Source organism: Arthrobotrys flagrans (assembly GCF_004000055.1).
Source record: "Arthrobotrys flagrans strain CBS H-5679 chromosome Unknown unitig_1, whole genome shotgun sequence".
Taxonomy (NCBI): Eukaryota; Fungi; Ascomycota; class Orbiliomycetes; order Orbiliales; family Orbiliaceae; genus Arthrobotrys; species Arthrobotrys flagrans.
In genome coordinates this window covers 5,064,447-5,086,865 of record NW_027137556.1, presented here as the reverse complement: position 1 = coordinate 5,086,865, position 22,419 = coordinate 5,064,447, and the positions used below count along the sequence as shown (strand labels likewise).

Genomic DNA, 22,419 nt, shown 5'->3' with positions numbered 1-22,419 from the left:
TCCGTAACGGAGATATTAAGAACCTCTCATTTTCTGATAGGTTCACGCGGATGCAACACATTTTGGCGCCAACGTCAGCAAGCAAAATGCCTACGAGCAAATTATTGAGCAGTTACAGAGTCTGATGGATGGGCAGAGGAACTGGGTATGTCCTTGTTCTGAGGTATCTATACTTGAATCACGTGTTTCATAGAGCTGACGTCGACCCGTTTGGAAAAATAACGATTAGGTCTGGTAAGTTTAAACTTGCCGAAGCTTACTCTCAAGATGAAATGGCCTGGTAAGCTTTTTGTGAAGGCTAAAGGTTGTTTAAACAGTAACCTAGCGAACGCCGCGAGTTTACTTTGGCACGGCTTGAAGGCGTTACCGGAACCTTCGAATAGGGTCAATTGGGCGGGTTGGTTTTTCCCAAGAAAAAAAAAACTCTTTCCTCCTTTCCTGTGCCATGTTAACAATAGGGTTTAAAGCTCGGGTGAAGCTGACCTGGTATCCGCTTAGGGTTTTATGTTCGAGATGGGCCGGATAACTTGATTCTGGGGCCGTTCCAAGGAAGGGTTGGTAGCATGCTAAATTGTGGCATTTTGATTCTGGGATTTCCTGGCTGCATGCTGGTTGTTGGAGATTGTCTTTTGCTGAATAGCTCTTCATGAGGAATAGGTAGCTTGTCAAACGATATCCTTTTCACGGGGTAAGTTCATTTTTAGAATCCTGATCACCAAGATGCCCCCGGATTTGCAATATTTGAAGCTGACCATGACATCTTTGGGGATTGGGGGGAAAGGGGTCTGCGGAAGAGCGGCAAGGATGGCAGAAACGCAGATTGTGGACGACGTGCACGGTGATGCCAGCCACGTTGCCTGTGATAGCAGCACGAAGAGTGAAATTGTGGTCCCCATATTATTCAATTGTGAGGTAGGTTCGAATTTTACATGACAGGAGCAGAAAACGGGGAAAGGAGTTATGGTTCCTGCAGGCGGATGCATTTATTGATTGGACGGAGGCTGCCACGTTTTTTTCACTTTGGACGCTTGGAAAACTTTCTTCCCCGGCGGGGAATTTCCTGGTTGTACAGGGATGGCAGAGATGCAATAACAATATCAAAGTTTTGCGAAAAAGGAGGCTAACCGGTGGCAATTTGAAACCAATGATCGTACATATAGGTTGTGGGTGTTATCGATATTGATTGCGAAGAAGAGAAGGTAAGCCTCTTATTTTTTTTGTGCCACAGCACCCATCTCTTCAAAAATCTGACATGGCGTGTGTCTTCCTGTCTTTCAGGGTTTCACAGAAGAGGATCGGGAGGCCTTGGAAAGGATTGCAATACTTCTGGCCGCGGGCTGTGACTGGGCGTCTTTAAAGTTGGCAAAGCAGTAGGCAATTGGAAACCTTTCCGTTGATGGCTTATGTGTTAACGATATGGAGGAATTGGAGTTAATTGTAGATAGACTTGCCAATGGAAGCCTAGTCTGGTGAGACTCGAGACCTTGGATTTGGCGGGAGAAACCCAGAAAATGCAGGTTTCACGGTGCACGGTAGTGGGGTCGACTCCCAGGGCTATCCCAAAGGAGCCTTAGTATGATGCAGCCCATCGCCCCTGTTTAATAGATGTGGTCGCGGTCGCTCGGCTCATGAAGTTTTTTCCGGCGGTGGCGATTAGTTAACATTGCCCTCACGACTGGTCATAGCATTTTGGGAATGAAGTGAAGAAATTTAGATATTTTGTGAGGGAGCAGGCATCCAGCCTGTTCGATGAGATTATGGTCACTAAAAACAAACACGTTTTCAAGCATCATTTCCGCTTGGACCCACCGAGACACGTGAAGCTGGGGACAATGCGAAACATTTTGTTGTCGCTGGTGAGTATCAAGACTGGGAAGTCACTTGCAAGTTTGTCGATGGGATCGAGAGAAGGGGCGAGAGATGGATCTCTCGGTTAATGGGCTTTTTGAAGCCACTCGGCTGGGAGTCCGGCGCTGCACTGACAGTGCATAGATCCGGGTCCTCAAGTAGGCAGGAAATCGAGAAGCTATAAAAAGAATATTTGAAGTTGTTCATTTAATTTCAACAGACAGACATCTTCTATATCATTTCGCCGTAAGGTTGACAAGATGAATTCGAGGCGAACGCGAACTCGAGTACCAACATTTGCATTATCGTGAACAAGCGATATGTCTTAATATAAAATATTAGAGTATGGGTGTCAAGATAAATAAAACCTAATTAGCTCGATTAATTGAGTTTAAATCTTCCATTTCCGAAAATATCTATCCCAGCTCCGTAGCAGGGAGTGGATCATGTATGATGTACCGGTACCTGTACATGTCCGTTACATACATGATGATATACATGCAGACAGACATGTGGCAGGAGATTTCGTACAGACCGTTGGATCTATAACAAATTCACGTTGGGATACGGAGCGTACCGATACCTTTTTTACATCTTACCTGCCTTTGCAGAATCGATGCAGAAGAGGGTGTACTGTTAGTTGGGCCCATGGATGGGATGGACTTCGACACAAGTCCCATCTCGGTTCCCCTTTTTTTCTCTTGGGAGCCCAAGTACCACCGCTAGCAAATTGAGCGTGGAGGTACCTGGCGATAGCATCAAACCCCCCTGTCCTGTTCTCGCCTTCTCTTCCCTTGAAGAAGTTCTAGGTTGTTTTTCTTTTTCACCGTTTTACTCCTATTTCCTTTTCTTTCCTCCTTCTCTTCTCCCATCTCCCATGAAGGTTTGGCCGATGCCACACCCCCTAGAAATCTGAAGCCAAACGAAGATACTTTGGTCTATTCCGCCTTTTGGGTCGTTCATTATCAATCAATCAAACCCCGTTCCCATCCATCCCATCGCCTTCGCTTTCTTCTCCTCTTCTCCTCCCTCTCTCCTATCTAGTCCCGTCCCGTCTGTTGCCTGTCTGTCTGCCTATCCATTCTTTCGTTGCCATTCGCCAAACGTTCCTTTTCGAATTCTCTCCAACTCGAACTCGTCGACCCGGCTGATAGTAATTAATTACCCGTAACGACGCCGATTGAATATATCCTGAACCTCTTCGATCGCGGAAAACACGCTCCGTTCTATACCGACTTGTCTTCATATTCGTGCAGCTACTTGGGGACGCCGCATTTTCTATTACTAGGTACGGTAAGAGTTTAGATACCATTAGATATCACCGCCGACGGCGCTGTGGTGTCGCCATTGCATCGCTTGCACTATCTCCTTTCGTGTTCTGTCTGTTTCTTTGCGTTTTACATTTGGTTCTCCCCCCTCACTAGTCACATCACATCTACATTTCGATTTCCATCAATCGTTCATCACCAGAAAAATCTCCGGGATTTAAACAAAAAAAAAAAAAAAAAAAAAAGGGTGCTGTTTTGGCCTTACACAGAATTTCTTCACAGGCGTTTCTGCCTGTGACCTCGCCTGTGAGCCTGCCGAGTCTTCCCCGTTTCCCTGTTTTGCGCTGGCCCTGGATTGGTTTTTGGCGCATTTTCAAATTCATTGCAATTTCTCTTCACATTTCTCCTTCCATTTCCCCCATACCCAGCCTATACCAAATTATCGCCTCCTTGTCGCCAGTCTGCTCCCGCCTCGCCGTTAACCTCTAGAAGCCTCGGCCTGCAAGAGGGGAGCAAAGGAGAGAAGAAAAAAATAAAAAATTTCCCTAACCATTTCCCGGGTTGCTGCACCTTCGTCATCATCAGATCACTGGCATCGATTCCACCTGCCTTGTCAAACATCGGTGAGGCTTGCGTTTCCCCAATTCTGACGGACTCGAATCCATAAGAGCTTGTTCTCAAGGGTTGGTGTTTGATTTGTTCCGTCAAGCAGCGGTACAGGATAACCCTTTACGCGAAACATGACCCACCCTGCTACCCAATCTGTGTCCTCATAGCCTATTTGTCGGAGGGCTGGGAAAGCGTCCGGACAAGGTTGCTAGCGAGACAGCCGGACACGGGCATTCCCAAAGTATCTCCAAAAAGCTATACACTCTTACAGCTTTCCCATCGTCATTTTGTCTCTGTCGGTCATCTCGAGGGGAACGACAAAAGGTCAAAAAAAATATATATATAAAAAAAAATAAAAAAAAAGGAAGACGGCGTTTCCGTAGCCTCCCTTTCTCGGGGTTTTACATCTGTTCCGTCATTTCGTATCTCTTCCCTTTTCATAATTTGAAGAACAGGTTTCTGTCTTCTGCTGCAAGGGCATACACGACCGAAGGAATCGTCGGAACTTTTTGTTGTCTTTTTCGTTCCAAGATAATGTAAAAAGCCATCCCATGCGAGTTTCGATAATTTTTGCATACTTTCTCCCTGAATCAGCTCATTCACACTCCGTGGCTTTTTTTTTTTTGGACACACTTGGCTTCTGGTGACAGATCATACTGACTCGGGAAATTTAGATATATCATTTGGAATCGCAACATCCTCAACGCGACCTGTTTCTTGACTCCGAACGACTTCCAAAACCCCCCCATACCCTCTGCCGCTGGCATTTTTTCTAAAGAAACACCGTCAAAATGGGTTGCAGCATGTCTACTGAGGAAAAGGAGGGGAAGCAGAGAAATGAGGAAATCAACGCTCAGTTGCAGAAGGACAAGATGCTTGCACGCAACGAGATCAAGATGTTGCTATTGGGTACGTTCCGGGTTTGAATCCAGCACGACATCTTTAATATAAACCAACCGCTAAACTTGGGTCCGATCACAGGTGCTGGTGAATCCGGAAAGTCCACAATCTTAAAACAGATGAAACTTATCCACGAAGGTGGATACAGTAGAGATGAAAAGGAGAGCTTCAAGGAAATCATTTTCTCCAATACCGTTCAGTCGATGCGTGTCATCCTCGAAGCTATGGAAACATTGGAGCTCCCATTGTCCGACTCTCGATCCGAATACCACGTTCAGACCATTTTTATGCAACCTGCTCAGATCGAAGGCGATTCGCTACCAGCTGAGGTTGGCAATGCTATCCGGGCTCTTTGGCAGGATCAAGGTGTCCAGGAATGTTTCAAGCGATCGCGAGAGTACCAGCTCAATGATTCCGCCAAGTATTACTTTGACTCGATCGATCGCATTGCTACACCGGACTACGTTCCCTCCGATCAGGACGTCCTTCGGTCTCGTGTCAAGACCTTGGGTATCACCGAAACCACATTCGTCATTGGAGACTTGACCTACCGCATGTTCGACGTTGGTGGTCAGCGTTCCGAGCGAAAGAAGTGGATTCATTGTTTCGAGAACGTCACAACCATCCTTTTCTTGGTTGCCATTTCCGAATACGACCAGCTTCTCTTCGAAGACGAAACCGTCAACCGTATGCAAGAAGCCCTCACATTGTTCGACTCCATTTGCAACAGCAGATGGTTCATCAAGACCTCCATCATTTTGTTCTTGAACAAGATTGATAGGTTCAGAGAAAAGCTCCCCGTCTCCCCCATGAAGAACTACTTCCCAGACTTCGAAGGTATGTCTTGCACTTAAAAAAGAGCTTGTTCCTTTTAACATTTCGCTAACAGAAAGTTTGTCTTGCGCATAGGTGGTGATGATTATGCGGCTGCATGTGATTACATCCTGAACAGATTTGTCTCCCTCAACCAGTCGGAAACAAAACAAATCTACACCCACTTCACCTGTGCTACCGATACCACACAAATTAAATTCGTCATGGCAGCAGTCAATGGTGTGTAACTTTCCCATCTATTCGAACTTCGCTTTAAGTTTAATACTAACAAGTCCCATAGATATCATCATTCAAGAGAATCTCAGAAACTGCGGTCTGATATAAACGAGTTCCCGACCAATGACCAACAATTGCATTTCAACGAGCTTTATACCACTTCGGAGGTCTCACCCTTCGACACGACCGCCTTTATCCTTTCTCGACCTCACCTTGCATTTTTGGTCGGTGGCCTCATGTAGAACGACCTCAGTATGTATCGTCCGTTTCATCTGACTGGAGTCTAAATCATACGTGCGGGAATCGTGCCTTTCTTTATTTTTCTTTCGTTTTTGCTTGCATTTTAATCATGCCAAAAGAATCTTTCCCCTCCTCGTTCGGCAGTTTTGTTCTTTTCCTTTTGTTTTTCTCTTTGCGACGTATGTTAGCGTGGCGCGGTTAAAGTGGACACCGCAAATATAAGACCTTTAACTCTTAAACCTTTTCTTGAACCAACCCCCCCCCCCTCTTTTGCGCGCTTTTCCTTTACCTTCGCTATACCTTTTCTTTTCTTTTTTATACCGTTTTTCTCTTCTGTTTTACTCTAATGATCTGAGTTGAATTTGTGGTGTTTCCTTGTTACTCGTCTTTCTGTTTCTTCGCGGTCTTGCAGTCGGGTCTCCAGCGTCGACGTATATGAAAATTTCCTTTTCCTCTTTCGCCCGCCTCTCACTTCACTCTCCCTACTGAACCTGGAGAACCAGCACCCATTACAAGAAATAGTTGTGAAATGTAAAACCCTTACGCTCTATGAATGCGAAAATCGAAAGCTTTCTTCCAGAAGAATAGCCACACACCGTCGAACTTGATCTGAGATTTCTCACACCCTCGGAACGAAGAATTGTCGCCCTTCTTTATTTCATTGCTTTCCTTCTTTGTCACCGCTTGCCTTCGTTTCTCCTAATCAACTCTCCCTTGCACCTTTTATTTACCTGGTGTGTGTTCATGTATTATAGTTTATTTCCATTCCGAATACAAGTAATTACTAAAGCTATATCGATCTACTGACTCATTGTAAAATTGAATCTCCAAACAATTGTAATCGAGGATTTGTTTCTCCCCTCGCAACGGTCTCTAACCACGTCGATATACTCCGTAGGTATTTTGCAAGCTGGCTTCTGCTATCCGATTTTTTTTACGGTGTAAGTGCGGTCGGACGGAACTTCACATTCTTCCCGAGAAATCACGGTGAGTAGCACCAGCCGAGGGATCGATCTAGGGCCGATTATCGACTCACCTATCCGAATTTTTATCTGGGGCCAGCCTGGGACTTTCCCCTTCAGAAGAACCCGGGCCGATACGAAAAGAGAGAAAAAAAACAACGGTCAGGATAAGTTTAGGCCAAAAAGCAAGCTTGTTAACGGAACAGCCGCTACCTCTTTCCGTAAAACATATAAGACCCTGAAGATCGAAAAAAAGTAACACCCCAGGACGAACCTATCTACGGAGCTCTTCTTGGTCCTACTTAAGCGATACGTTTCATCGAAACGGATGGGTATTCTGGAGCCATTGATCACCAATCGTTTCAACCTTGTGTGGTGGTAGACTTGCATTCCCCGGTTATGTTGACAAAGTTATATTGGGGTGTGGTGATAAAAGTACAGGAAACCCATCATCGGGTTTATCTTGACCCACTGCTGCAGCAAGGGTTATTCCGGGATTTCTTGCGAGATTTTACATCAAATTCCAAGAGTCTTCGTTCGCGCTTGTTTACAGATGTGGGTCGTTTAGATGGATTCGTCCGAATGGCGTCTGGAAACCAACGTATTTGGGGTGAAAATTTCTACTTTTTTTCCCTTACTCGGGTCCACTTTGCGGCTGGCGTTGGGTGAGGCGTTTCACGGTCTTCCCTTGGATCCATGTGAATTTTGGTGATATCTTTACGAACGGGCGGTATTGCCGCGAAGGAGACAAAAAAGTGGTCTGTAGTTAAAGCCACCTATAATTTCGTTCCTGACGGCAGTCCCTCGCCAATTGAACATCCAAAATAGCCGTTATAAGAAAAAGATGACATCTTTACTTCCCACCATGACCTGTTTTCCCCTTCCCCTTCCCCTTCGGCAGGACCCGAGAGGGCGTTTTTTGAAGGAACTAGGTTCGAAGTCGTTTCATGACATTCATCTGAACCCTCGCTCGCTCTCACTCTTCTGAACAATTGTGTGAATTTTTCCAGAACAATTTTTCGGGCCCTGCATGGACTTTAGCTTTGATGTTCACTGGGATGTGGTGGCGGGCGTCCTTTTTTTCCGGTTCGTGCATGAAACATAAGAGGCGTTCTTACAATTGGGAAGGGGGAGAGGATAGGTGATGCGTGGTGGTGGTCCTGCACTGCACCGGAAACGAGAAATTCATGTCGATGCTTGTGCAGAATCACCACCGCCAGCTTTGCTGGCAATGTATGTTTAGTATGTAGATATACTTGTGTCTGTGGAATTGGTTAGGATTTATATTATTATTTGTCAATTCGATCAGACGGTTAAGATCCTTCTACCTATTACTATCCCTTTACGTTTCTTTTCTACCAAAAAAGTGTCCTAACTAGTCCGGGAGTGTAGGGGTCTAGAGCAGCTATCTCGAAGACATCCACAGGAATTGCGACATCGCCAGAGCCCTGGAGCTATTCCGCTCGTGGGCTCGAGCAATCGGATCCCACCGCCTACTTGCGGCCTACCCGTCGTCGAACTTCCCCAATCACCTCGTCTACAGGGCATGCATTGTCGAGGCTCATATCCCGCAGCAGCAGGCGGGCAAGGGTAAGGTAAAGCTCGATGGAGCACCGAGCTTCATGCCAGAAGAATTCAAGCTCGATTTCAGTGACATGGAGCCACGGTCTGGGCGTATTAGCGGGGTGGGGGAACTCCATGAACTTCAACCAAACTAAGGAAGCAAAGCAAGCAGGCAAGCTGTCGGTTGAAAAGATCCATGCATACATGATGGGGCACGCTGCATAGCCTGACTCTGACATGCGTATTCTCGAAATTGCACCCAGCTATCGCCAAAAACAGCATCCCGACTACCTTGAAACATCGTCGTCGTCGTCGCTCTTCTTCCCTCAGAAGTAGTAAAAGTACTAACGAGGCCCTTGTTCCTGCCCAAAGCTCTTAGGGCCACCTCCGAGCACGCCGGGGTGTCTACACCTCTTCCTGCTTGCTACTTTCTGCCAGTTGGCTGGTTCCATGTTCCTTGTTCATACACACATGCCAATCTACGGAAAAATTGGAGAGCTCGAACGAAGTGGACGGGATTAAGAGAGGAGAGAGAGTCCGAGGGCAACGTACTAGGTATTAATTGCTGCTGAATGCCACATCGTCTCAGAACACCCCATCCACCGTGTCGGCTTCTCACCCATTGCATTATATTATTGGCTTCCGTAAGCTCCTTCCGTTCCTTTCTTCTTTCTGCTTAATCCGAACTCCCTTCGTCTTTTGACTGGTGTCAGATTTTACTTTTTGGCAAATAACGGGTAAGTGGGGATCAATTCAACGGCGCTGTTTATTTGATTGCATTCATTGCGCATAGCTCTCTTTTACCAAACTTCCTCCGTGCTCTGTGTATATATTCTGGGGCGGGTCCCTCTGAATCGAGTCCCGGCCTTTTCTGATATCTTATTCCTTCTTTTTCTTTTACTTTTTCTCTTCACTTTCCTTTATCATATCCCCGACGATATAGGAATAAATAATATAAGGCTGGCGTCGTTACATTCGCCTTTCGATTTCTCTGCCTTCTGATTCGATTCCGTTAATTTTCATATGCACTGACTGGTTTAGTTAGTGCCACTTCTTCTTAAGCTTAGTTAGCTTCAAAAAAAAAACCCGCTCCCCCACCAGCTTCTGGATTCTGTTCTTTGCCCGCCATATCAGAACTACGCTGCCCTGCGCTATCAAGACAAGACACACATAGGAAAAGACTCTTGCCCGTTCGAGCACTGCACCCGCCCTTAACTTTCCTTCCCTCCGACAGCCAGCCCTTTCTCTCCTGCCATTTGATAATTATAGATATTATCGCGAGCCCAAAACTAAAGCCAACAAGACGAAAGAAAAAAGAAGCCGTCCGTTCTTAAACAGAGAGAGAGAAAGAAACCAGAACGAGATTCGAAAAAAGTCCAGGCTGCCAATCAGATATTTTACCGAGGAACGACCGTCACCCAAGCTTTTCTTCTCGCTCCCATCTTCCCGAGAAACTCTAAAACCCCGTTCCCAAAAGGCATCTCTATCAAATCCTCTCACCTGCGACTCTCGTTTTTTATTTTTATTTTTATTTTTTTGAAAAAAAAAAAAAAAAAAAACACTGTTGCCACTTTCTTTCTCACTCGTCCCATCAATTCCTCTGTGTCCGCTGTTTCTTTTCTTTCTGTGTCCAAAGAGAGATTTCTAGAGGATCTTCCTAGATAATTAATTTTCCATACAAGAGGGAAAAAAGGACCCCTCAGCCCATCAGATCTACCCTTACGTTATCAACTCAACCGATACCTCCAAATACCTGCAATCTCAGAGAATCTCACCATTGCCACTACCACTACCACAACCACAACCACATCACATACAAAAAAAAAAAAAGAAAAAAAAGACAATGTCTTCGCATCTATCACCATACGGTGGTAAAAACCCCGACGACCTCCTCGCCCCATCCCCAACCCCGACCCACACAGCCGATCACCATGCAGCAACCGCCGCTAGGGATCCGAGTAAGAAGCACGAGCCAAGTTCTTCGTACCTGAAAGACCTAAATCTAGTCGCTGAAGCCGCAAGACGGGCACAGAATGCTCTACTAGCTAGGGATTTTGAGAATTGTTCTATGTAAGTTGTTTTCTTTCATAAATTTGGGTTCCAAGAAGATAAAAAGGCATAACTTTTAGAAATAAAATACTAACATGGCTTCTGAAACAGAGAAAAGCGGTAGACGATTGTAAACGGCCGACTCTCCAAAATGATAGAATACGAAAGGTGTTTAAAATTCTGTTGAGAAAGAAAGAAACCAACTTCCGCAGAAGAACGGCATTGCATGATTTCGATTACTGAACCGCATAAACGCAAAAGCCGTTCACACCCGGTACCGATAAGATAAAACACTATAAATTAAAAAATTAAAAAATCACAGGGCTTACACTACCCAAGATACCCCAAACTTTTCCTCCGCCTTTTTTTTTCTTATTCTTCTTCGACTCTTAACCGTCCTGGAGCTCTCTCTCCTCCGCTTCATCCTTCCTTGGCTCTTCCCCGCAAAATTCCGAATGGGTTCTTCGGATGGATCCTCATACCGCTGCTGTACCAGATCCGACGCAGCAGAATAATCGATAAACAGCCCTCTCCTCAACCTTTTCAATCTTCGACAACTCTCCGCTATCTTCCTTTTTTTTAATACACACCGGTTTGGGTGGAGGTTCTCCTCCCTTTTGATGGGAGGTTTTCTTCTCTTATATCAAAAAAATAAAAAAAATAAAATCGATTAATATCCTATTCCGGAAATAGAAAGGGGAACGGGGCTTGTTTTTCTTTTCTTTCTTTCTATTCAACTGTGTTTTTACTGTTTTTAACGATTTGCTGTCTTTTTGGTGTTCAGTTTCGTTTTTGTTTGTTTTCTTGTCATGATATCAGATAGACCGCTCTTCCCTCGTCGATTGGTTCTTTTCAGCCTGTTTATTGTTATCGTTCCTCTATTTTCACCGGTCTCTGGAGTTTTTTCGTCTGCCATCTTTTATTGTTCCCTCTTAGACAGTGGGAAATACAGTTTACTCTTCCTCTTCTCCGTTTTAATGTCTGTTCCTGTGTCGCGAATAGAACCGGGTTTTGCCTTTTTTTGTTCTTTTTTTTATGAGAAATATACTCTAGATGGGATAATGGTAATGGAATGGGTTCGGGACTACTTTTTAGAGTTTCTGGATCTAGTAGAACTAGATTATTATGCTTGATTGTGTTATCAAATTTTATTCTTTATGAAAGAAATTCAAACCGGAAAGATGAGAATCGAATGGTCCTCATCGAATTTATATGCCACCTTACCTAGCTTAGTTAGAGGCTTTAGAGCCTCACATCCTATTCGGGAAATTTACGAAGTAATACCACATGGTCAACACGCTATTCTCGATGAATGGTTGAAACGGAGTCGGAGGAATCCCGTTTCATCATAACCCAATTCTGTGCAAGAACGATAAATGATCCCGAGCATGGCAGGATCTATCAGAAGGAACAAGGTGCGGGAACAGGAAACAGCCGAAAGAAAAAACCCCATCATCTATAAGGGGAAAAAAAGGAGAGAAAAAAGGTAGAGGTAGGAAACAGACCCAGGGTTGGCAGAAAAGGAGCCCAAAAAAGGACTTGTGTGTGTTAAAGGGGTAGAAAGAGGGTGGCTATATGTAGAACATAATGTGGTTTAAGTCACGATGGATACCATTGCCCCAGAGTCGCGAGGCCCTGTCGAAAACCTCTTTCGGAGATTCTTTGACGCCGGCAGCCGATTCAGTTGCAGCATCAGACGTGGTATCCATGATGGATTGTAGGTAAACCCGACCTCGATCGCACGCTAGGCCCGCCATCTTTGCTAGAAATAAAGTTAGCACAGCCCCCCTCCCTAAAAGCTGATCAGTTTGGTTGGGTGCACTTACCAGGAGGGCAGACCGAAACAGACTTTGTGGCCCTACAAAACAAATGTGACAAATTCATTGTCTAGAAATTGCAAGGTTAGTTCAAGGACTTAATGGACCTTGATTTAGGGGCGCACTCGCCATTCTCTGTAGGTCATCAGCGGAATAATTATTCTCGCATCGAAGCACGAAGTAGTGCCCAAACCTTGCTGTCCCCTGGAGGGCCTTGTGGGCCTGTAGGAAGAAGTCGAAGTTATGTACATCCGTGACACCACGATCGACAACTGTTCCCGGCAGACAGTTTTTCCGATCATCTGCTAACTTGTCCTCGTTGGGTAGAATCGTGTGTGGTGGCGTTTCCCAACGACGACTAGGGTAATGCAAGGACGGTACCCGGGCTCAAACTCTGAGCGCGCTTCAATTATTTTGGGCAGCTCCTGGGATAGGACATGGTAGTATTGTCCCTCAGAAACACCATCTCTATAGATGATGGTGGTCTTCGGTCTGGACCCAACGTTGCGTTTGTACAACGCTAATCGCTCCGCGAACATCTCCTTTAGAACGTCAATCATCTCATTCTTCTCCTGGATACGCAGAGAACATGGATAATTCATAAAGCTGCCATCGCAACTCGCAACGACAGCCGCCATCGAAGGTGCACCTTGGGCACTCGAAGGGATGGATGCGTGACGTCCATCCCGACGAGCATCGCCGGCTAAGGGAAAGCCCATATCAGCACGCACTCCAACAAGCAAGTATTTTCTAGGTATGTGACCCTGCTTACTAGATAGCCGGTCCACAACCACTTCAGGTCCTCTTTGGGCAGGACATGGTTAATCCCTCCAAGTCGCGTGTTGACCTTAAGGAGAACATTCGCCCAGTACTGCTTGTTACCTTGACTGTCAATGCCCCGAGCTGCTTTGCTGAACAGGGCGACGACGGTCGAGATGCCTAAGTATCGAAACGATGTCAGCAAATTCTACGTTACCTTGCATGGACGCTAATACCCACCCACCTTCAAGTCTCCTGGGTACTTGACACGTTGGAACAGGTCCTTGATCTCATCAGGGAGGATGATGAGCATCAGCGTTGGCTTGCTGGTCGAATATTTCCTGAATAGAGGCTCAACCTCGGTACCTGCCCCGTTCACATCGATTTTCTCCTCTCGGCAAGCCGAAGCATCAGACTTGTTATGCATTATCCCGACATCTTCACAAGTCTCCCGAAACTGCGAGATCAACCGGGCAGTGTTATTGGGTGTATATGCTCTGTCCCCGCACTGGGTGAACGAAAGAACAAGAAGGTGTTTTATTTCGCACCCCTTGTAGAATCGCTGTGCTCGGAGATTCCATTGCCCCTTGCCCTTCTCGACCTCCGTGGTCTTTTTGGAGTACTGAATCGTGGGTGTTGGTAAGATCCGAGCTGGGACGACAACCATATTCCGGTCAACCTTAACACCAAACTTGTACTGTCGGCAAGGTTAGTCAAACCTTCTTCCTAAGATTACCCACTGCCAGAGAACTTACAGGGATAGAAGTCTGCGCATTATTGAAACCCAAAGTCTTTAAACCAGTGTCCGTAATGATCCTGGCATTCGTTGTCGGATCGCGACTACAAAAAATGGCACAGCCATTGGATCCCGACGACCTCGATATTGTCTCGGAGAAGTACTTACCAAGCAAATCTAATCATGTTCGACGTCTGATTCTCAGATATCCTGCCACGGTATAGCTGACCTGGAGCGACGGTGCACAGCTCCATGGGAACCATGGTGTTTCCGGACTGGAATACCTGGAGCTTTGAGTATCGAAGACCGACACTATACTCTAACATGATCGTTAACCCGAAATCAAAAAATTTGGAACTCAGGTGAGTGCGTACTCTTTTTGAAGTACTGACGGACGCTAATTTGACCATACTCTACGCACGTGAAGGTTGCCTCGTCCGCATTCTGGTGCGATATCTGTCCAATCACACAAGGTTTGGAGTTCAGATGACGAAGGGTCACCCTGACGCGACGAAGGAAACCAGAAAGGCGCTTTCTTTCCGTGTCACGAAGAGGCTGGTCCGTGATATTTCGACCGAAGAAGAGACCGATCGCATCAATCATAGGCATCTCCTTATAAAACGGGGAAGCTATAACGTTGATGTTACACAGGACCCGTCCGAAGCTGGGACGAACACTCTTGTAGAACCCTTGGACGGCTTCAAATCCACCTCCGAGGTCTGCAGAAACACCGCCCTTGGATGGCAATTGAAAGAACTTGTTCTTTCCAGCGCCAGCAGTACGAGCATTCATCTCGGGACCCCGGTTAAGGACGATGTTGAGGATTTGGATGAGATCCTTAGAGATATCGTCGCCCTGTTCGTGACCGGGTTCACGATGCTTGCTTTCGCCCATAATGTATTTTTTGGTGAGGTCCGAGGCCGAGAACGGCCCGTGAGCTCGGATCTGAACGTCATACTCCTTGGACTTTGAATGTGGACCAGCAGGAACATCATCTTGCCACCAGAGTTTGACCACGAACGAAGGTCTTTTCACCAGTGGTACCAAAGCCGCGACGGGGTGGGAAGTCGTCCTTATGGGTAGAGGGTGGAAACGCCCTCGCCTGTGCGATCATCTTACCTTCGACCTTTGTTGCATGGTCATCAGGCTGCGTTGGAGCTCCAGTTGGCCTGAATACCTGGAAGTTCCCGCCACGGGATTCCATTTTTATGGTGGTGAAAATGGCGGACAAGTGGTGCTAGGGTCTGAAGTTAGAGTCAGAAACGGACCTCAAATATTCCAAAATGAAGGGTACACCTAGGGCCGGTGAGACGTGGGGATGGTGAGCTTGGACGGACTGAAGTTTAGGGAAGGGAAAGGAAGAAGGGAATGGTATGCAGCCGGAGGAGGAGGAGGAGGAGGAGGAGGGAAAAGATCGCTGCAAGGTCACCTCTAGCGGAGGGAATGGTGTGATCTTAGGATTGGGGGTTGATCTAGCTCTTATGGAACAAGGGACGACAACAACAGCAAAAACCGACTCACTTACTTTAGAAGGACGCCGGAAGGAAGTGCAGAAGTGCAGAAAGGAGAATCGAAGGGAAAGGCAAAGGAAATACGAGGAGGTTCAATGAAAAACCAAACAAAAGAAAACCGAGAGGCTATGAAATGGTTTCAATCAACCGAGAGGAGCTTTAATGATGAGATGGGAAGGAGGAGGATGGAGAGGAGAAGGAGAAGAATGGAAGAAAGATGGGAAAGAGGGTCAATTTATACCCGTGTTTATGGGGCAAGGGAAAATATTGGAACAAATACGGCTTCGTCTGAGCGTCTGAGGGCTGTGCCCTGTGTCTACGGCTGTGTACCTATTCTGATGGGCGGAGATGAACACTTTGTAGGAGAATTTCCTGGGACACCCTGCGCAGCCCTGATGTGCAGTATCAACATTGGGGGGTCCGCTATAGGAACTATTAGTGGAGTGCACTGGCTTCAGAAAACCCCAAAATCACATCTTCAAACCACAGAAAACTCATTAATCAACATGAGATGTCAGTTCCTCCACCGGGATTATTATATCATTGAACCGGGCATCTATTCTTTGATGGTAGTATTTGCGTTGGTCGGGGAAAATACAACAGCAGATCAACGTTGTGTGCATGGTGGGCCGTGGCCATGACCATGTGGGTATCACGGATTATGGCGGTGGGCCTCATCGCTATTGGTGGAAAGACAGTAAAATGCTCTATTGGATATCACCTTTTGGTTTTTATATTCCAGCCAATATATTGTGTGTCTATTATACTGAAGAAATCTATAGTTCCTGGAAATAAAACGTATAAAAATGCCCTATATATTCCAGAACTCCATATTTATTTGTGGCAAACTTTCAATTCCTCATTTTCCGTCGCTCTCTCCATACCAAACTTAACAGCCTCTAGAACATTCTTGACAGTTTTCTTCGGCTTATACCGAGGCTCCGTGCCCGGTTCATATACCCCGGTTTCCACCAAGATACTATACCAATCGGATTCCGAGTGCTCGTCGTATTCATTCGACCCTCTGATATCAGATTCCGGGGTATCTCCAACAAAGTATACAGTCCGGGCTGGTGTAGGATCATTAAATAAGTCTTTACACCATTGTTGTAACACTCTTGTTGCATAGTCAAAGGTAGTCTTGCTTGGTTTTCCATATGTTGTTACATCGATAGTTTTCCCCGTTGACGCTTTGTATAGGGCCTCAATCATGATCCTAATCACAAGTTAGATTATTAGACTCTGTATTAAATGAGAATCAAGAGCCGTAGGACTCTAGGAAAACTTTTACGGACCTCAGCGCGCCCATTCCGTATCTTGTGAGGTCGTATGCAGTCGACCAAACGACATCATTGTGGGCGAAGAATATTGGCGGGCCTTCCGTATGGGAATCGGAAACCGTTCCCATTCTCCCATTCTGTACCCCAAATTAAAAGAATCAGTTGACATCGTCTGATCGATAGAGTGGTGGATGTAGAAAGTTCTCCCGTACCTTCGACATAAGCAATTCGAGAATGATCTGGGCGTCAGATGCCCAATCCCTGCTATCCGCGAATACAAATATCGCTTCAATGTTGACATTTGTAAAGCCTCGCTCCTTGGGATTTGCATATTCTTCGTTTGTTAATTTTCTAAATGGACACACCGATGGTTTCCATTTGATGAGGTCACCGGGAGTAGCAACGTCTTTGAAACCACTTTTTTAAATGTCGGCTATGTTTCTCTAAGGGCCCAACATCAAGGGAATGATGCAATACTTACTAGTTCTCAGCTACATGCCTACACTTCTCGCCCTCTCCCCCGACGACGAGAACAGTGTGGTACATCGTCGTCGAATTCAACTGCTGTCAGTTCTTGGGGGGTTGGATGTTCAAGATGATCTCTGGCTAATGCGATTGTTTCTGCGATTGTGGTGGAAGTAGGAGAGTCTGTTGATGGTGAATCCGAGACTATTACTGTGGGTCCGTGGGATAGGTCCTCTTTTGTAGCGTCGGCGATTGAAAGACGACGGGCGCGATGGGCGTTTGAGCCGTCGGTTGAAATGTGCATGGGAGCCGGCATTGTATAATGTCGATACATACCACTTTACTATTTAAATTGAGAACGATAACACGGTATGGTATCTGTTAAGTTCAGTCAAGTAGGAATAGACACGGTATTCCAGACGGAAGTCGCAATATATAGCAGCAATGGTTTTGCATCGAAACAATTAGCAAATCTCTTTCATAAAACTCTGCACCCAAATCTACATCCCAGAATCTCATCATTGGCATGTGAATCACACTGTTGGAGGTTCTCGGAACGCCTATATGCACCCTTTGAAGATTAGTCCAGGTACGGAATCGACAATCCTTCCATAGGTAGTATGCCCTAAGTTTTAAAATTCTCGGGATATACAACTTTGCAGTTGAGCGGCTTATAAGACCATGGCCAGAACTACCTCACTATCTATCAATCAATGACGTCGAGTGGGTCATTTAATGCATGCGACGAAAACAATTCGGACACCCGATATCTCTAGCCGGTATCCCAAATTGAAGATAATGAAGCTTATAAAGCTTCAAGACCTTGTAGCATGGTCAACTGGGGTCCACATAAAAAGCAGGGACCCTAGCTAAGATAATGCGGCAATGACATCACTTACTTTTACTAGTGGGGCTTCATGTTTGGAACATAACCAGCCATCGAAACAATTCCGGGCACGCTTGAAGGTTTTTAACATGGATGTTCATGGGCCAGCCCGTTCAGCACTATTGTCTTGTTTGGAAAAGAAAAACGTAACGGAACCCAAAATTCTGCGTTGTCGCTGATGTTTCGGCCAGATCACCACCAGCTCTCTTTCCAGGATCTTGTTAAGTTAAACCACTTCTTTCAAACTACCCACAGATCGAAAAAAGATGGAATGATAGAAAAAAAAACAAAAAAAACAAGAAAGATGAGGCTACAACAGAGCTCCTCTCAGACCTACATCAGCCTTACAAGGTTACTCTCCCGTCTTGAGGAGAAATTTCCCGCAGATGTCTACCATGTTCCGACGTCTAGGCCATCGGCGTTTGAGATGGCCAAATTTAAAGCTGTACGTCATATCTTCCCAGCCAGCAACTAAGAAACCTAAACTTCAATACCCACAAAAAAAAAAAAAAAAGAGAATTACAAGAAAAAAGTAATTTTCATATAAGAGAAATCTGCTAACTAGCACATGGGTGCTGTGATTATGAAACATTTAGAATTTAGAGTACGCGCATACTCTTCTGCAGCAGTTGGAAAATGATGCCGTGGGATTCAAGAACCCCAGTCAGAGACAGATTGCACTGTCAAACTTGCAACCTCAGAGGAATACTACAAAGCGGCTGCAGGATATCATAAATGCGCTGGAACTTCTTGTAAGTTCGGAGACGTATATGTGTGTAAAGAGAGGGTATATGTTAACAACATACTCATAGGAGGATACGACGGTTATACGTGTGATAGAAGAACCACCGGCCGTCGAGGGAAAGGAAGAACGGACACCGGAGGCTCCAGCTCAAGTAGCGGCACCTCCGAAACCGACTGTTGTAACTCAGTCAGCTGTAGCACCTCCGGCTCCAACAGCTACCGCTGCACCTTCCAGTATGACTACCCCGAGGATAGTTGAACAAGACGTATCATGACTAATCCATATTCCAAAGATGAACCGACATCGGTTCTACGAAACCGTCTGGGCAAATACTCCGAAAGGGATGAAAAGCCGGAGTTAAGCACTGAAGAACAGTTATCTCACGACCGCCATGAACAAGATGACCTGTCAGAAAGTCTCCTCAAGATGGCAGAGCAACTAAAGGCGAACTCCAGACGGTTTGCGGACGAATTAGAAGGAGAGAAGGATATTCTTCGTATCGCAGCCGAAGGACTAGATAAAAACACCACAGGGCTCCAAGGAGCTGGACTCCGAATGTTGAAGTTGAAGCAAGGACAGGATGTTACATGGTGGTATCAAATGAAAGTATTTGCGGCATTGATTGGATTAGTAAGTCCTCAACTTTCCATAACCTCCAAAGACTCTGATAACTAACCTTTAGATGCAGGCGTTGACGGCAATTATCATATTCTGGCTGCCAAAGTTGAGATGGGGATCTTTTACGTTGTAGATATATTTTTAATATACCCTGGAGAAACGTCGATTGTCACTGCCTCGCGGATCCTTTCTCATCTTTTTTTGAATAAATCTTTTAAAATTTTAATTCCATGCCTAGCACTTATAGTGACCCTCTCCAACCACATGAAGAAGAGTATACTACTTGATATCCATCTAACTTCGTAATGGATATTTCGGAGTTCATCCAAAGCCAGCTTCATACCAAGCACAGGCAGCATACCACATCAGCAAGTTCTTCGAAAACAACGAACTCACCACCCAACAAGAATGCGACGAACACGCATCCAGTATAACCGGCCAAGCCGTCAGCCCTACAACATTACAAGGGCAAAAGAGCCACACCGTCGTAGCAGCAGATGAGTCCATCTTGGTCCAATTCCGCCCACCGGATTGTCCTCTAGACATTCCGGGTTTGGATACCGCCAGAACAACCTACGGTCGAAGATTTGTGCCCGCATGTGTATCCCGCGAGTCATGGCGTGGATTGTTTGTATACGTTATGGACGCAATCCAATGGGATGCCTTTGCAACAGTCCGGCAAGGGTTATACACCAAGGAGAACAAGCATGTTTTATCCTCCGCCATATCCGACTATTCTGCGTCCGTCTCCTCCCGAGGAAAGAGTATGACATATGGTCTCTATCCTGACCTTGGACAAACTGACCATCCGCCCCAGATGTCAGGCAAATCTACCAAGACTACGCCTCCCGTATTGCGGCACTCAGTCATACTCTACCCCCAAGATTATACTCCAAGCTTAATACTACCCGAGACCAGCTATGGAGAATCTTTGACCCTTCCCACCCGTCGTTCTCAACCACGCCGGGCTTGCAGGCACCAACGTCCACATAGACACAACTACAATGGTGGGGCTTTTTTTTGACGTTCGGGTATTGTAATGGTGTACCGGTTGAAGATGATGATTCGAGGCTGATATATCTTGATGTACTGTTGGGTGTGGAGTAAAATGAAATGATGTTCTTTACTATCGAAAGACGTGAACGTGGTGGTGAATTTGCATGTAACCCTGCAGTTGACTAGCGAACCCAAGTGAATGGATTGGTTCCTGCATGCCACACCCAAGCGAATTGAAGCCGGTCAGCCAGGGGCAAAAAAAATCCGGGGATAACCACCACCCAACCAGATCGATCTATATTTCGATCATGTAATAATCCCCCCAATTACGAGACCATCCCCCAGATACCTGTAATATTACTTTTACACTACAGCTGAGTATAACCATTTTCTTCTTCTTCATTCACCGTCCACCACGATACGAACCATCATACCCCGTCTAAGTATTCGTGCTTTGTCCACTACGCCCATCGCCATGCGTTCCGCCAAAACCCAGGCCGCGCAGAAGATCCGGTCGTTTGCAAACACCACACCTACAACGCGCCAGACGAGGACTTCGACTGCCACTACTACCACGATAGTATCAAAATTACCTACTTCGCAGAAATCCAAGTCAAAAGGGATAGTGGCAGCAAAGGAAGATGATAACGATATCTCAGATTCCGAATTATCATCTGTACCATCGGATCTTGAATCCGCATATTCCGAATCAGCAAGAGCGTCTAGTGATGATGAAGAATACACTGCATCTCCATACTTTAACTCTCCATCCTCAGCACAACCATCCAAAAAGCAAAAGCGTAATAACACCAAGATAAAAACCGAAGATAATGCCATCAAAAAAGAAGAAGATCACGATGAAGAATACGAGGAGGAGGAGGAGGAGGAGGAGGAGGAGGAGGAGGGGGGAAAGAAACCAAACCCAAAACCAAAATCAAAACCCAAAACCGTAAAAATCAAAAAGGAAAAAGGAAAATACGTAGACGTCCACTACGATCCACCCGAAAACTGGCGAGAAGTGTACGATATAATCAAAGAAATGCGCCTACGTATCCCCGCTCCTGTGGACACCGTAGGTTGCGAACGGCTCGCTCAGAGAGATGTTCCACCAAAGGTATACATGCACCCCCCTTCACCACCACCACATAACATCTAACAATGCGGAAAAATATCAGGTAAAACGTTTCCAGCACTTGATAGCCCTAATGATGTCCTCCCAGACCAAAGACCAAGTAACCGGTGAAGCCATGCGACGTCTCCAAACCGAGCTCCCCGGCGGTCTAACCCTCGAATCAATACTCGAAGTCTCCCCTGCCCGTCTGAACGAATTAATCGGTCAAGTCGGCTTTCATAATCGAAAGACAGAGTATATCAAAAAGGCAGCCGTGGTATTACGTGATAAATTCGGCGGTGATATCCCTACCGAAGTGGAGGATATGATGTATAGCCCTCCCAAAGTTTAACCCATAATCACTCGAGGTATATGCTAATAGAAACCCAGGTCGCTCGACGGCGTCGGTCCCAAAATGAGTTACCTCCTGGAACAATGCGCTTGGAACAAATCCACAGGTATAGGCGTAGACGTCCACGTCCACCGTATCGCAAATATGTTCAGATGGGTTCCCCAATCCTCAGAACCAGAGGTAACACGTGTATACCTCCAATCGTGGCTTCCCAAGGAACTATGGCGGGAAATAAACTGGTTGCTCGTGGGGTTCGGACAGTCGGTGTGTTTGCCTAGAGGTAGACGGTGTGATATTTGCACTTTGGGTCCGAAATCGACGGGAGGGAATGGGATGTGTAAGGCTAGCATCGTGGTTAAGAATAAAACACCGACGACGCCGAAGAAGATTAAAAAGGAGGTTAAGATCGAGGAAGACGAGGACGAAGTCGTAGTCAAGAAGGAAGAGGAGACGACTGAAGAGAGTAACTGGCAGATAACAGATCCGCTAGGAATCGATGCGGACGCAGATATCAAAGTTAAAAAGGAGGAGATAAAGGAAGAAACCGAACCCTTCCCGAACGAAATACCAGATATAGAGGATATCGTAGGTCGCCCGAGAAGGAACGCAAAGAGGAAGCGATGATCAGCGTATGAAACCTAGAATTCTTGCCTC

The 22,419-nt window shown here is 46.0% G+C and overlaps 7 protein-coding genes across 7 annotated transcripts; 5 read left to right on the top strand and 2 right to left on the bottom strand.

The window, feature by feature from the left end:
* Positions 1–267: 267 nt before the first annotated feature.
* On the top strand, positions 268–1,374 carry DFL_009502 (uncharacterized protein; the record flags this gene model as incomplete). The annotated part of the gene is made up of 6 exons (XM_067639400.1): positions 268–280; positions 499–554; positions 658–688; positions 782–912; positions 1,161–1,199; positions 1,279–1,374. The coding sequence occupies 6 exons, from the start codon at positions 268–270 to the stop codon at positions 1,372–1,374; spliced, it is 366 nt and encodes a 121-aa protein (XP_067487193.1).
* A 3,142-nt stretch (positions 1,375–4,516) lies between these two features.
* On the top strand, positions 4,517–5,783 carry DFL_009501 (uncharacterized protein; the record flags this gene model as incomplete). Its single annotated transcript, XM_067639399.1, has 4 exons — positions 4,517–4,634; positions 4,707–5,462; positions 5,535–5,678; positions 5,740–5,783. 4 exons carry the CDS (start codon positions 4,517–4,519, stop codon positions 5,781–5,783), a joined length of 1,062 nt encoding a protein of 353 aa, XP_067487192.1.
* Positions 5,784–10,283: 4,500 nt separating this feature from the next.
* DFL_009500 (uncharacterized protein) lies at positions 10,284–10,613 on the top strand (the record flags this gene model as incomplete). Its single annotated transcript, XM_067639398.1, has 2 exons — positions 10,284–10,510; positions 10,601–10,613. 2 exons carry the CDS (start codon positions 10,284–10,286, stop codon positions 10,611–10,613), a joined length of 240 nt encoding a protein of 79 aa, XP_067487191.1.
* A 1,447-nt stretch (positions 10,614–12,060) lies between these two features.
* On the bottom strand, positions 12,061–15,005 carry DFL_009499 (uncharacterized protein; the record flags this gene model as incomplete). Its single annotated transcript, XM_067639395.1, has 10 exons — positions 12,061–12,251; positions 12,316–12,347; positions 12,414–12,441; positions 12,617–12,878; positions 13,079–13,245; positions 13,306–13,762; positions 13,821–13,905; positions 13,970–14,120; positions 14,176–14,767; positions 14,823–15,005. 10 exons carry the CDS (start codon positions 15,003–15,005, stop codon positions 12,061–12,063), a joined length of 2,148 nt encoding a protein of 715 aa, XP_067487190.1.
* A 1,141-nt stretch (positions 15,006–16,146) lies between these two features.
* DFL_009498 (uncharacterized protein) lies at positions 16,147–17,373 on the bottom strand (the record flags this gene model as incomplete). Its single annotated transcript, XM_067639394.1, has 5 exons — positions 16,147–16,528; positions 16,608–16,729; positions 16,805–16,998; positions 17,074–17,083; positions 17,137–17,373. 5 exons carry the CDS (start codon positions 17,371–17,373, stop codon positions 16,147–16,149), a joined length of 945 nt encoding a protein of 314 aa, XP_067487189.1.
* An 874-nt stretch (positions 17,374–18,247) lies between these two features.
* Positions 18,248–20,299, top strand: DFL_009497 (uncharacterized protein; the record flags this gene model as incomplete). The annotated part of the gene is made up of 7 exons (XM_067639393.1): positions 18,248–18,388; positions 18,540–18,695; positions 18,756–18,921; positions 18,981–19,318; positions 19,377–19,435; positions 19,676–20,070; positions 20,124–20,299. 7 exons carry the CDS (start codon positions 18,248–18,250, stop codon positions 20,297–20,299), a joined length of 1,431 nt encoding a protein of 476 aa, XP_067487188.1.
* A 478-nt stretch (positions 20,300–20,777) lies between these two features.
* On the top strand, positions 20,778–22,389 carry DFL_009496 (uncharacterized protein; the record flags this gene model as incomplete). Its single annotated transcript, XM_067639392.1, has 3 exons — positions 20,778–21,416; positions 21,478–21,743; positions 21,804–22,389. The coding sequence occupies 3 exons, from the start codon at positions 20,778–20,780 to the stop codon at positions 22,387–22,389; spliced, it is 1,491 nt and encodes a 496-aa protein (XP_067487187.1).
* Between the last annotated feature and the right edge of the window lie 30 nt (positions 22,390–22,419).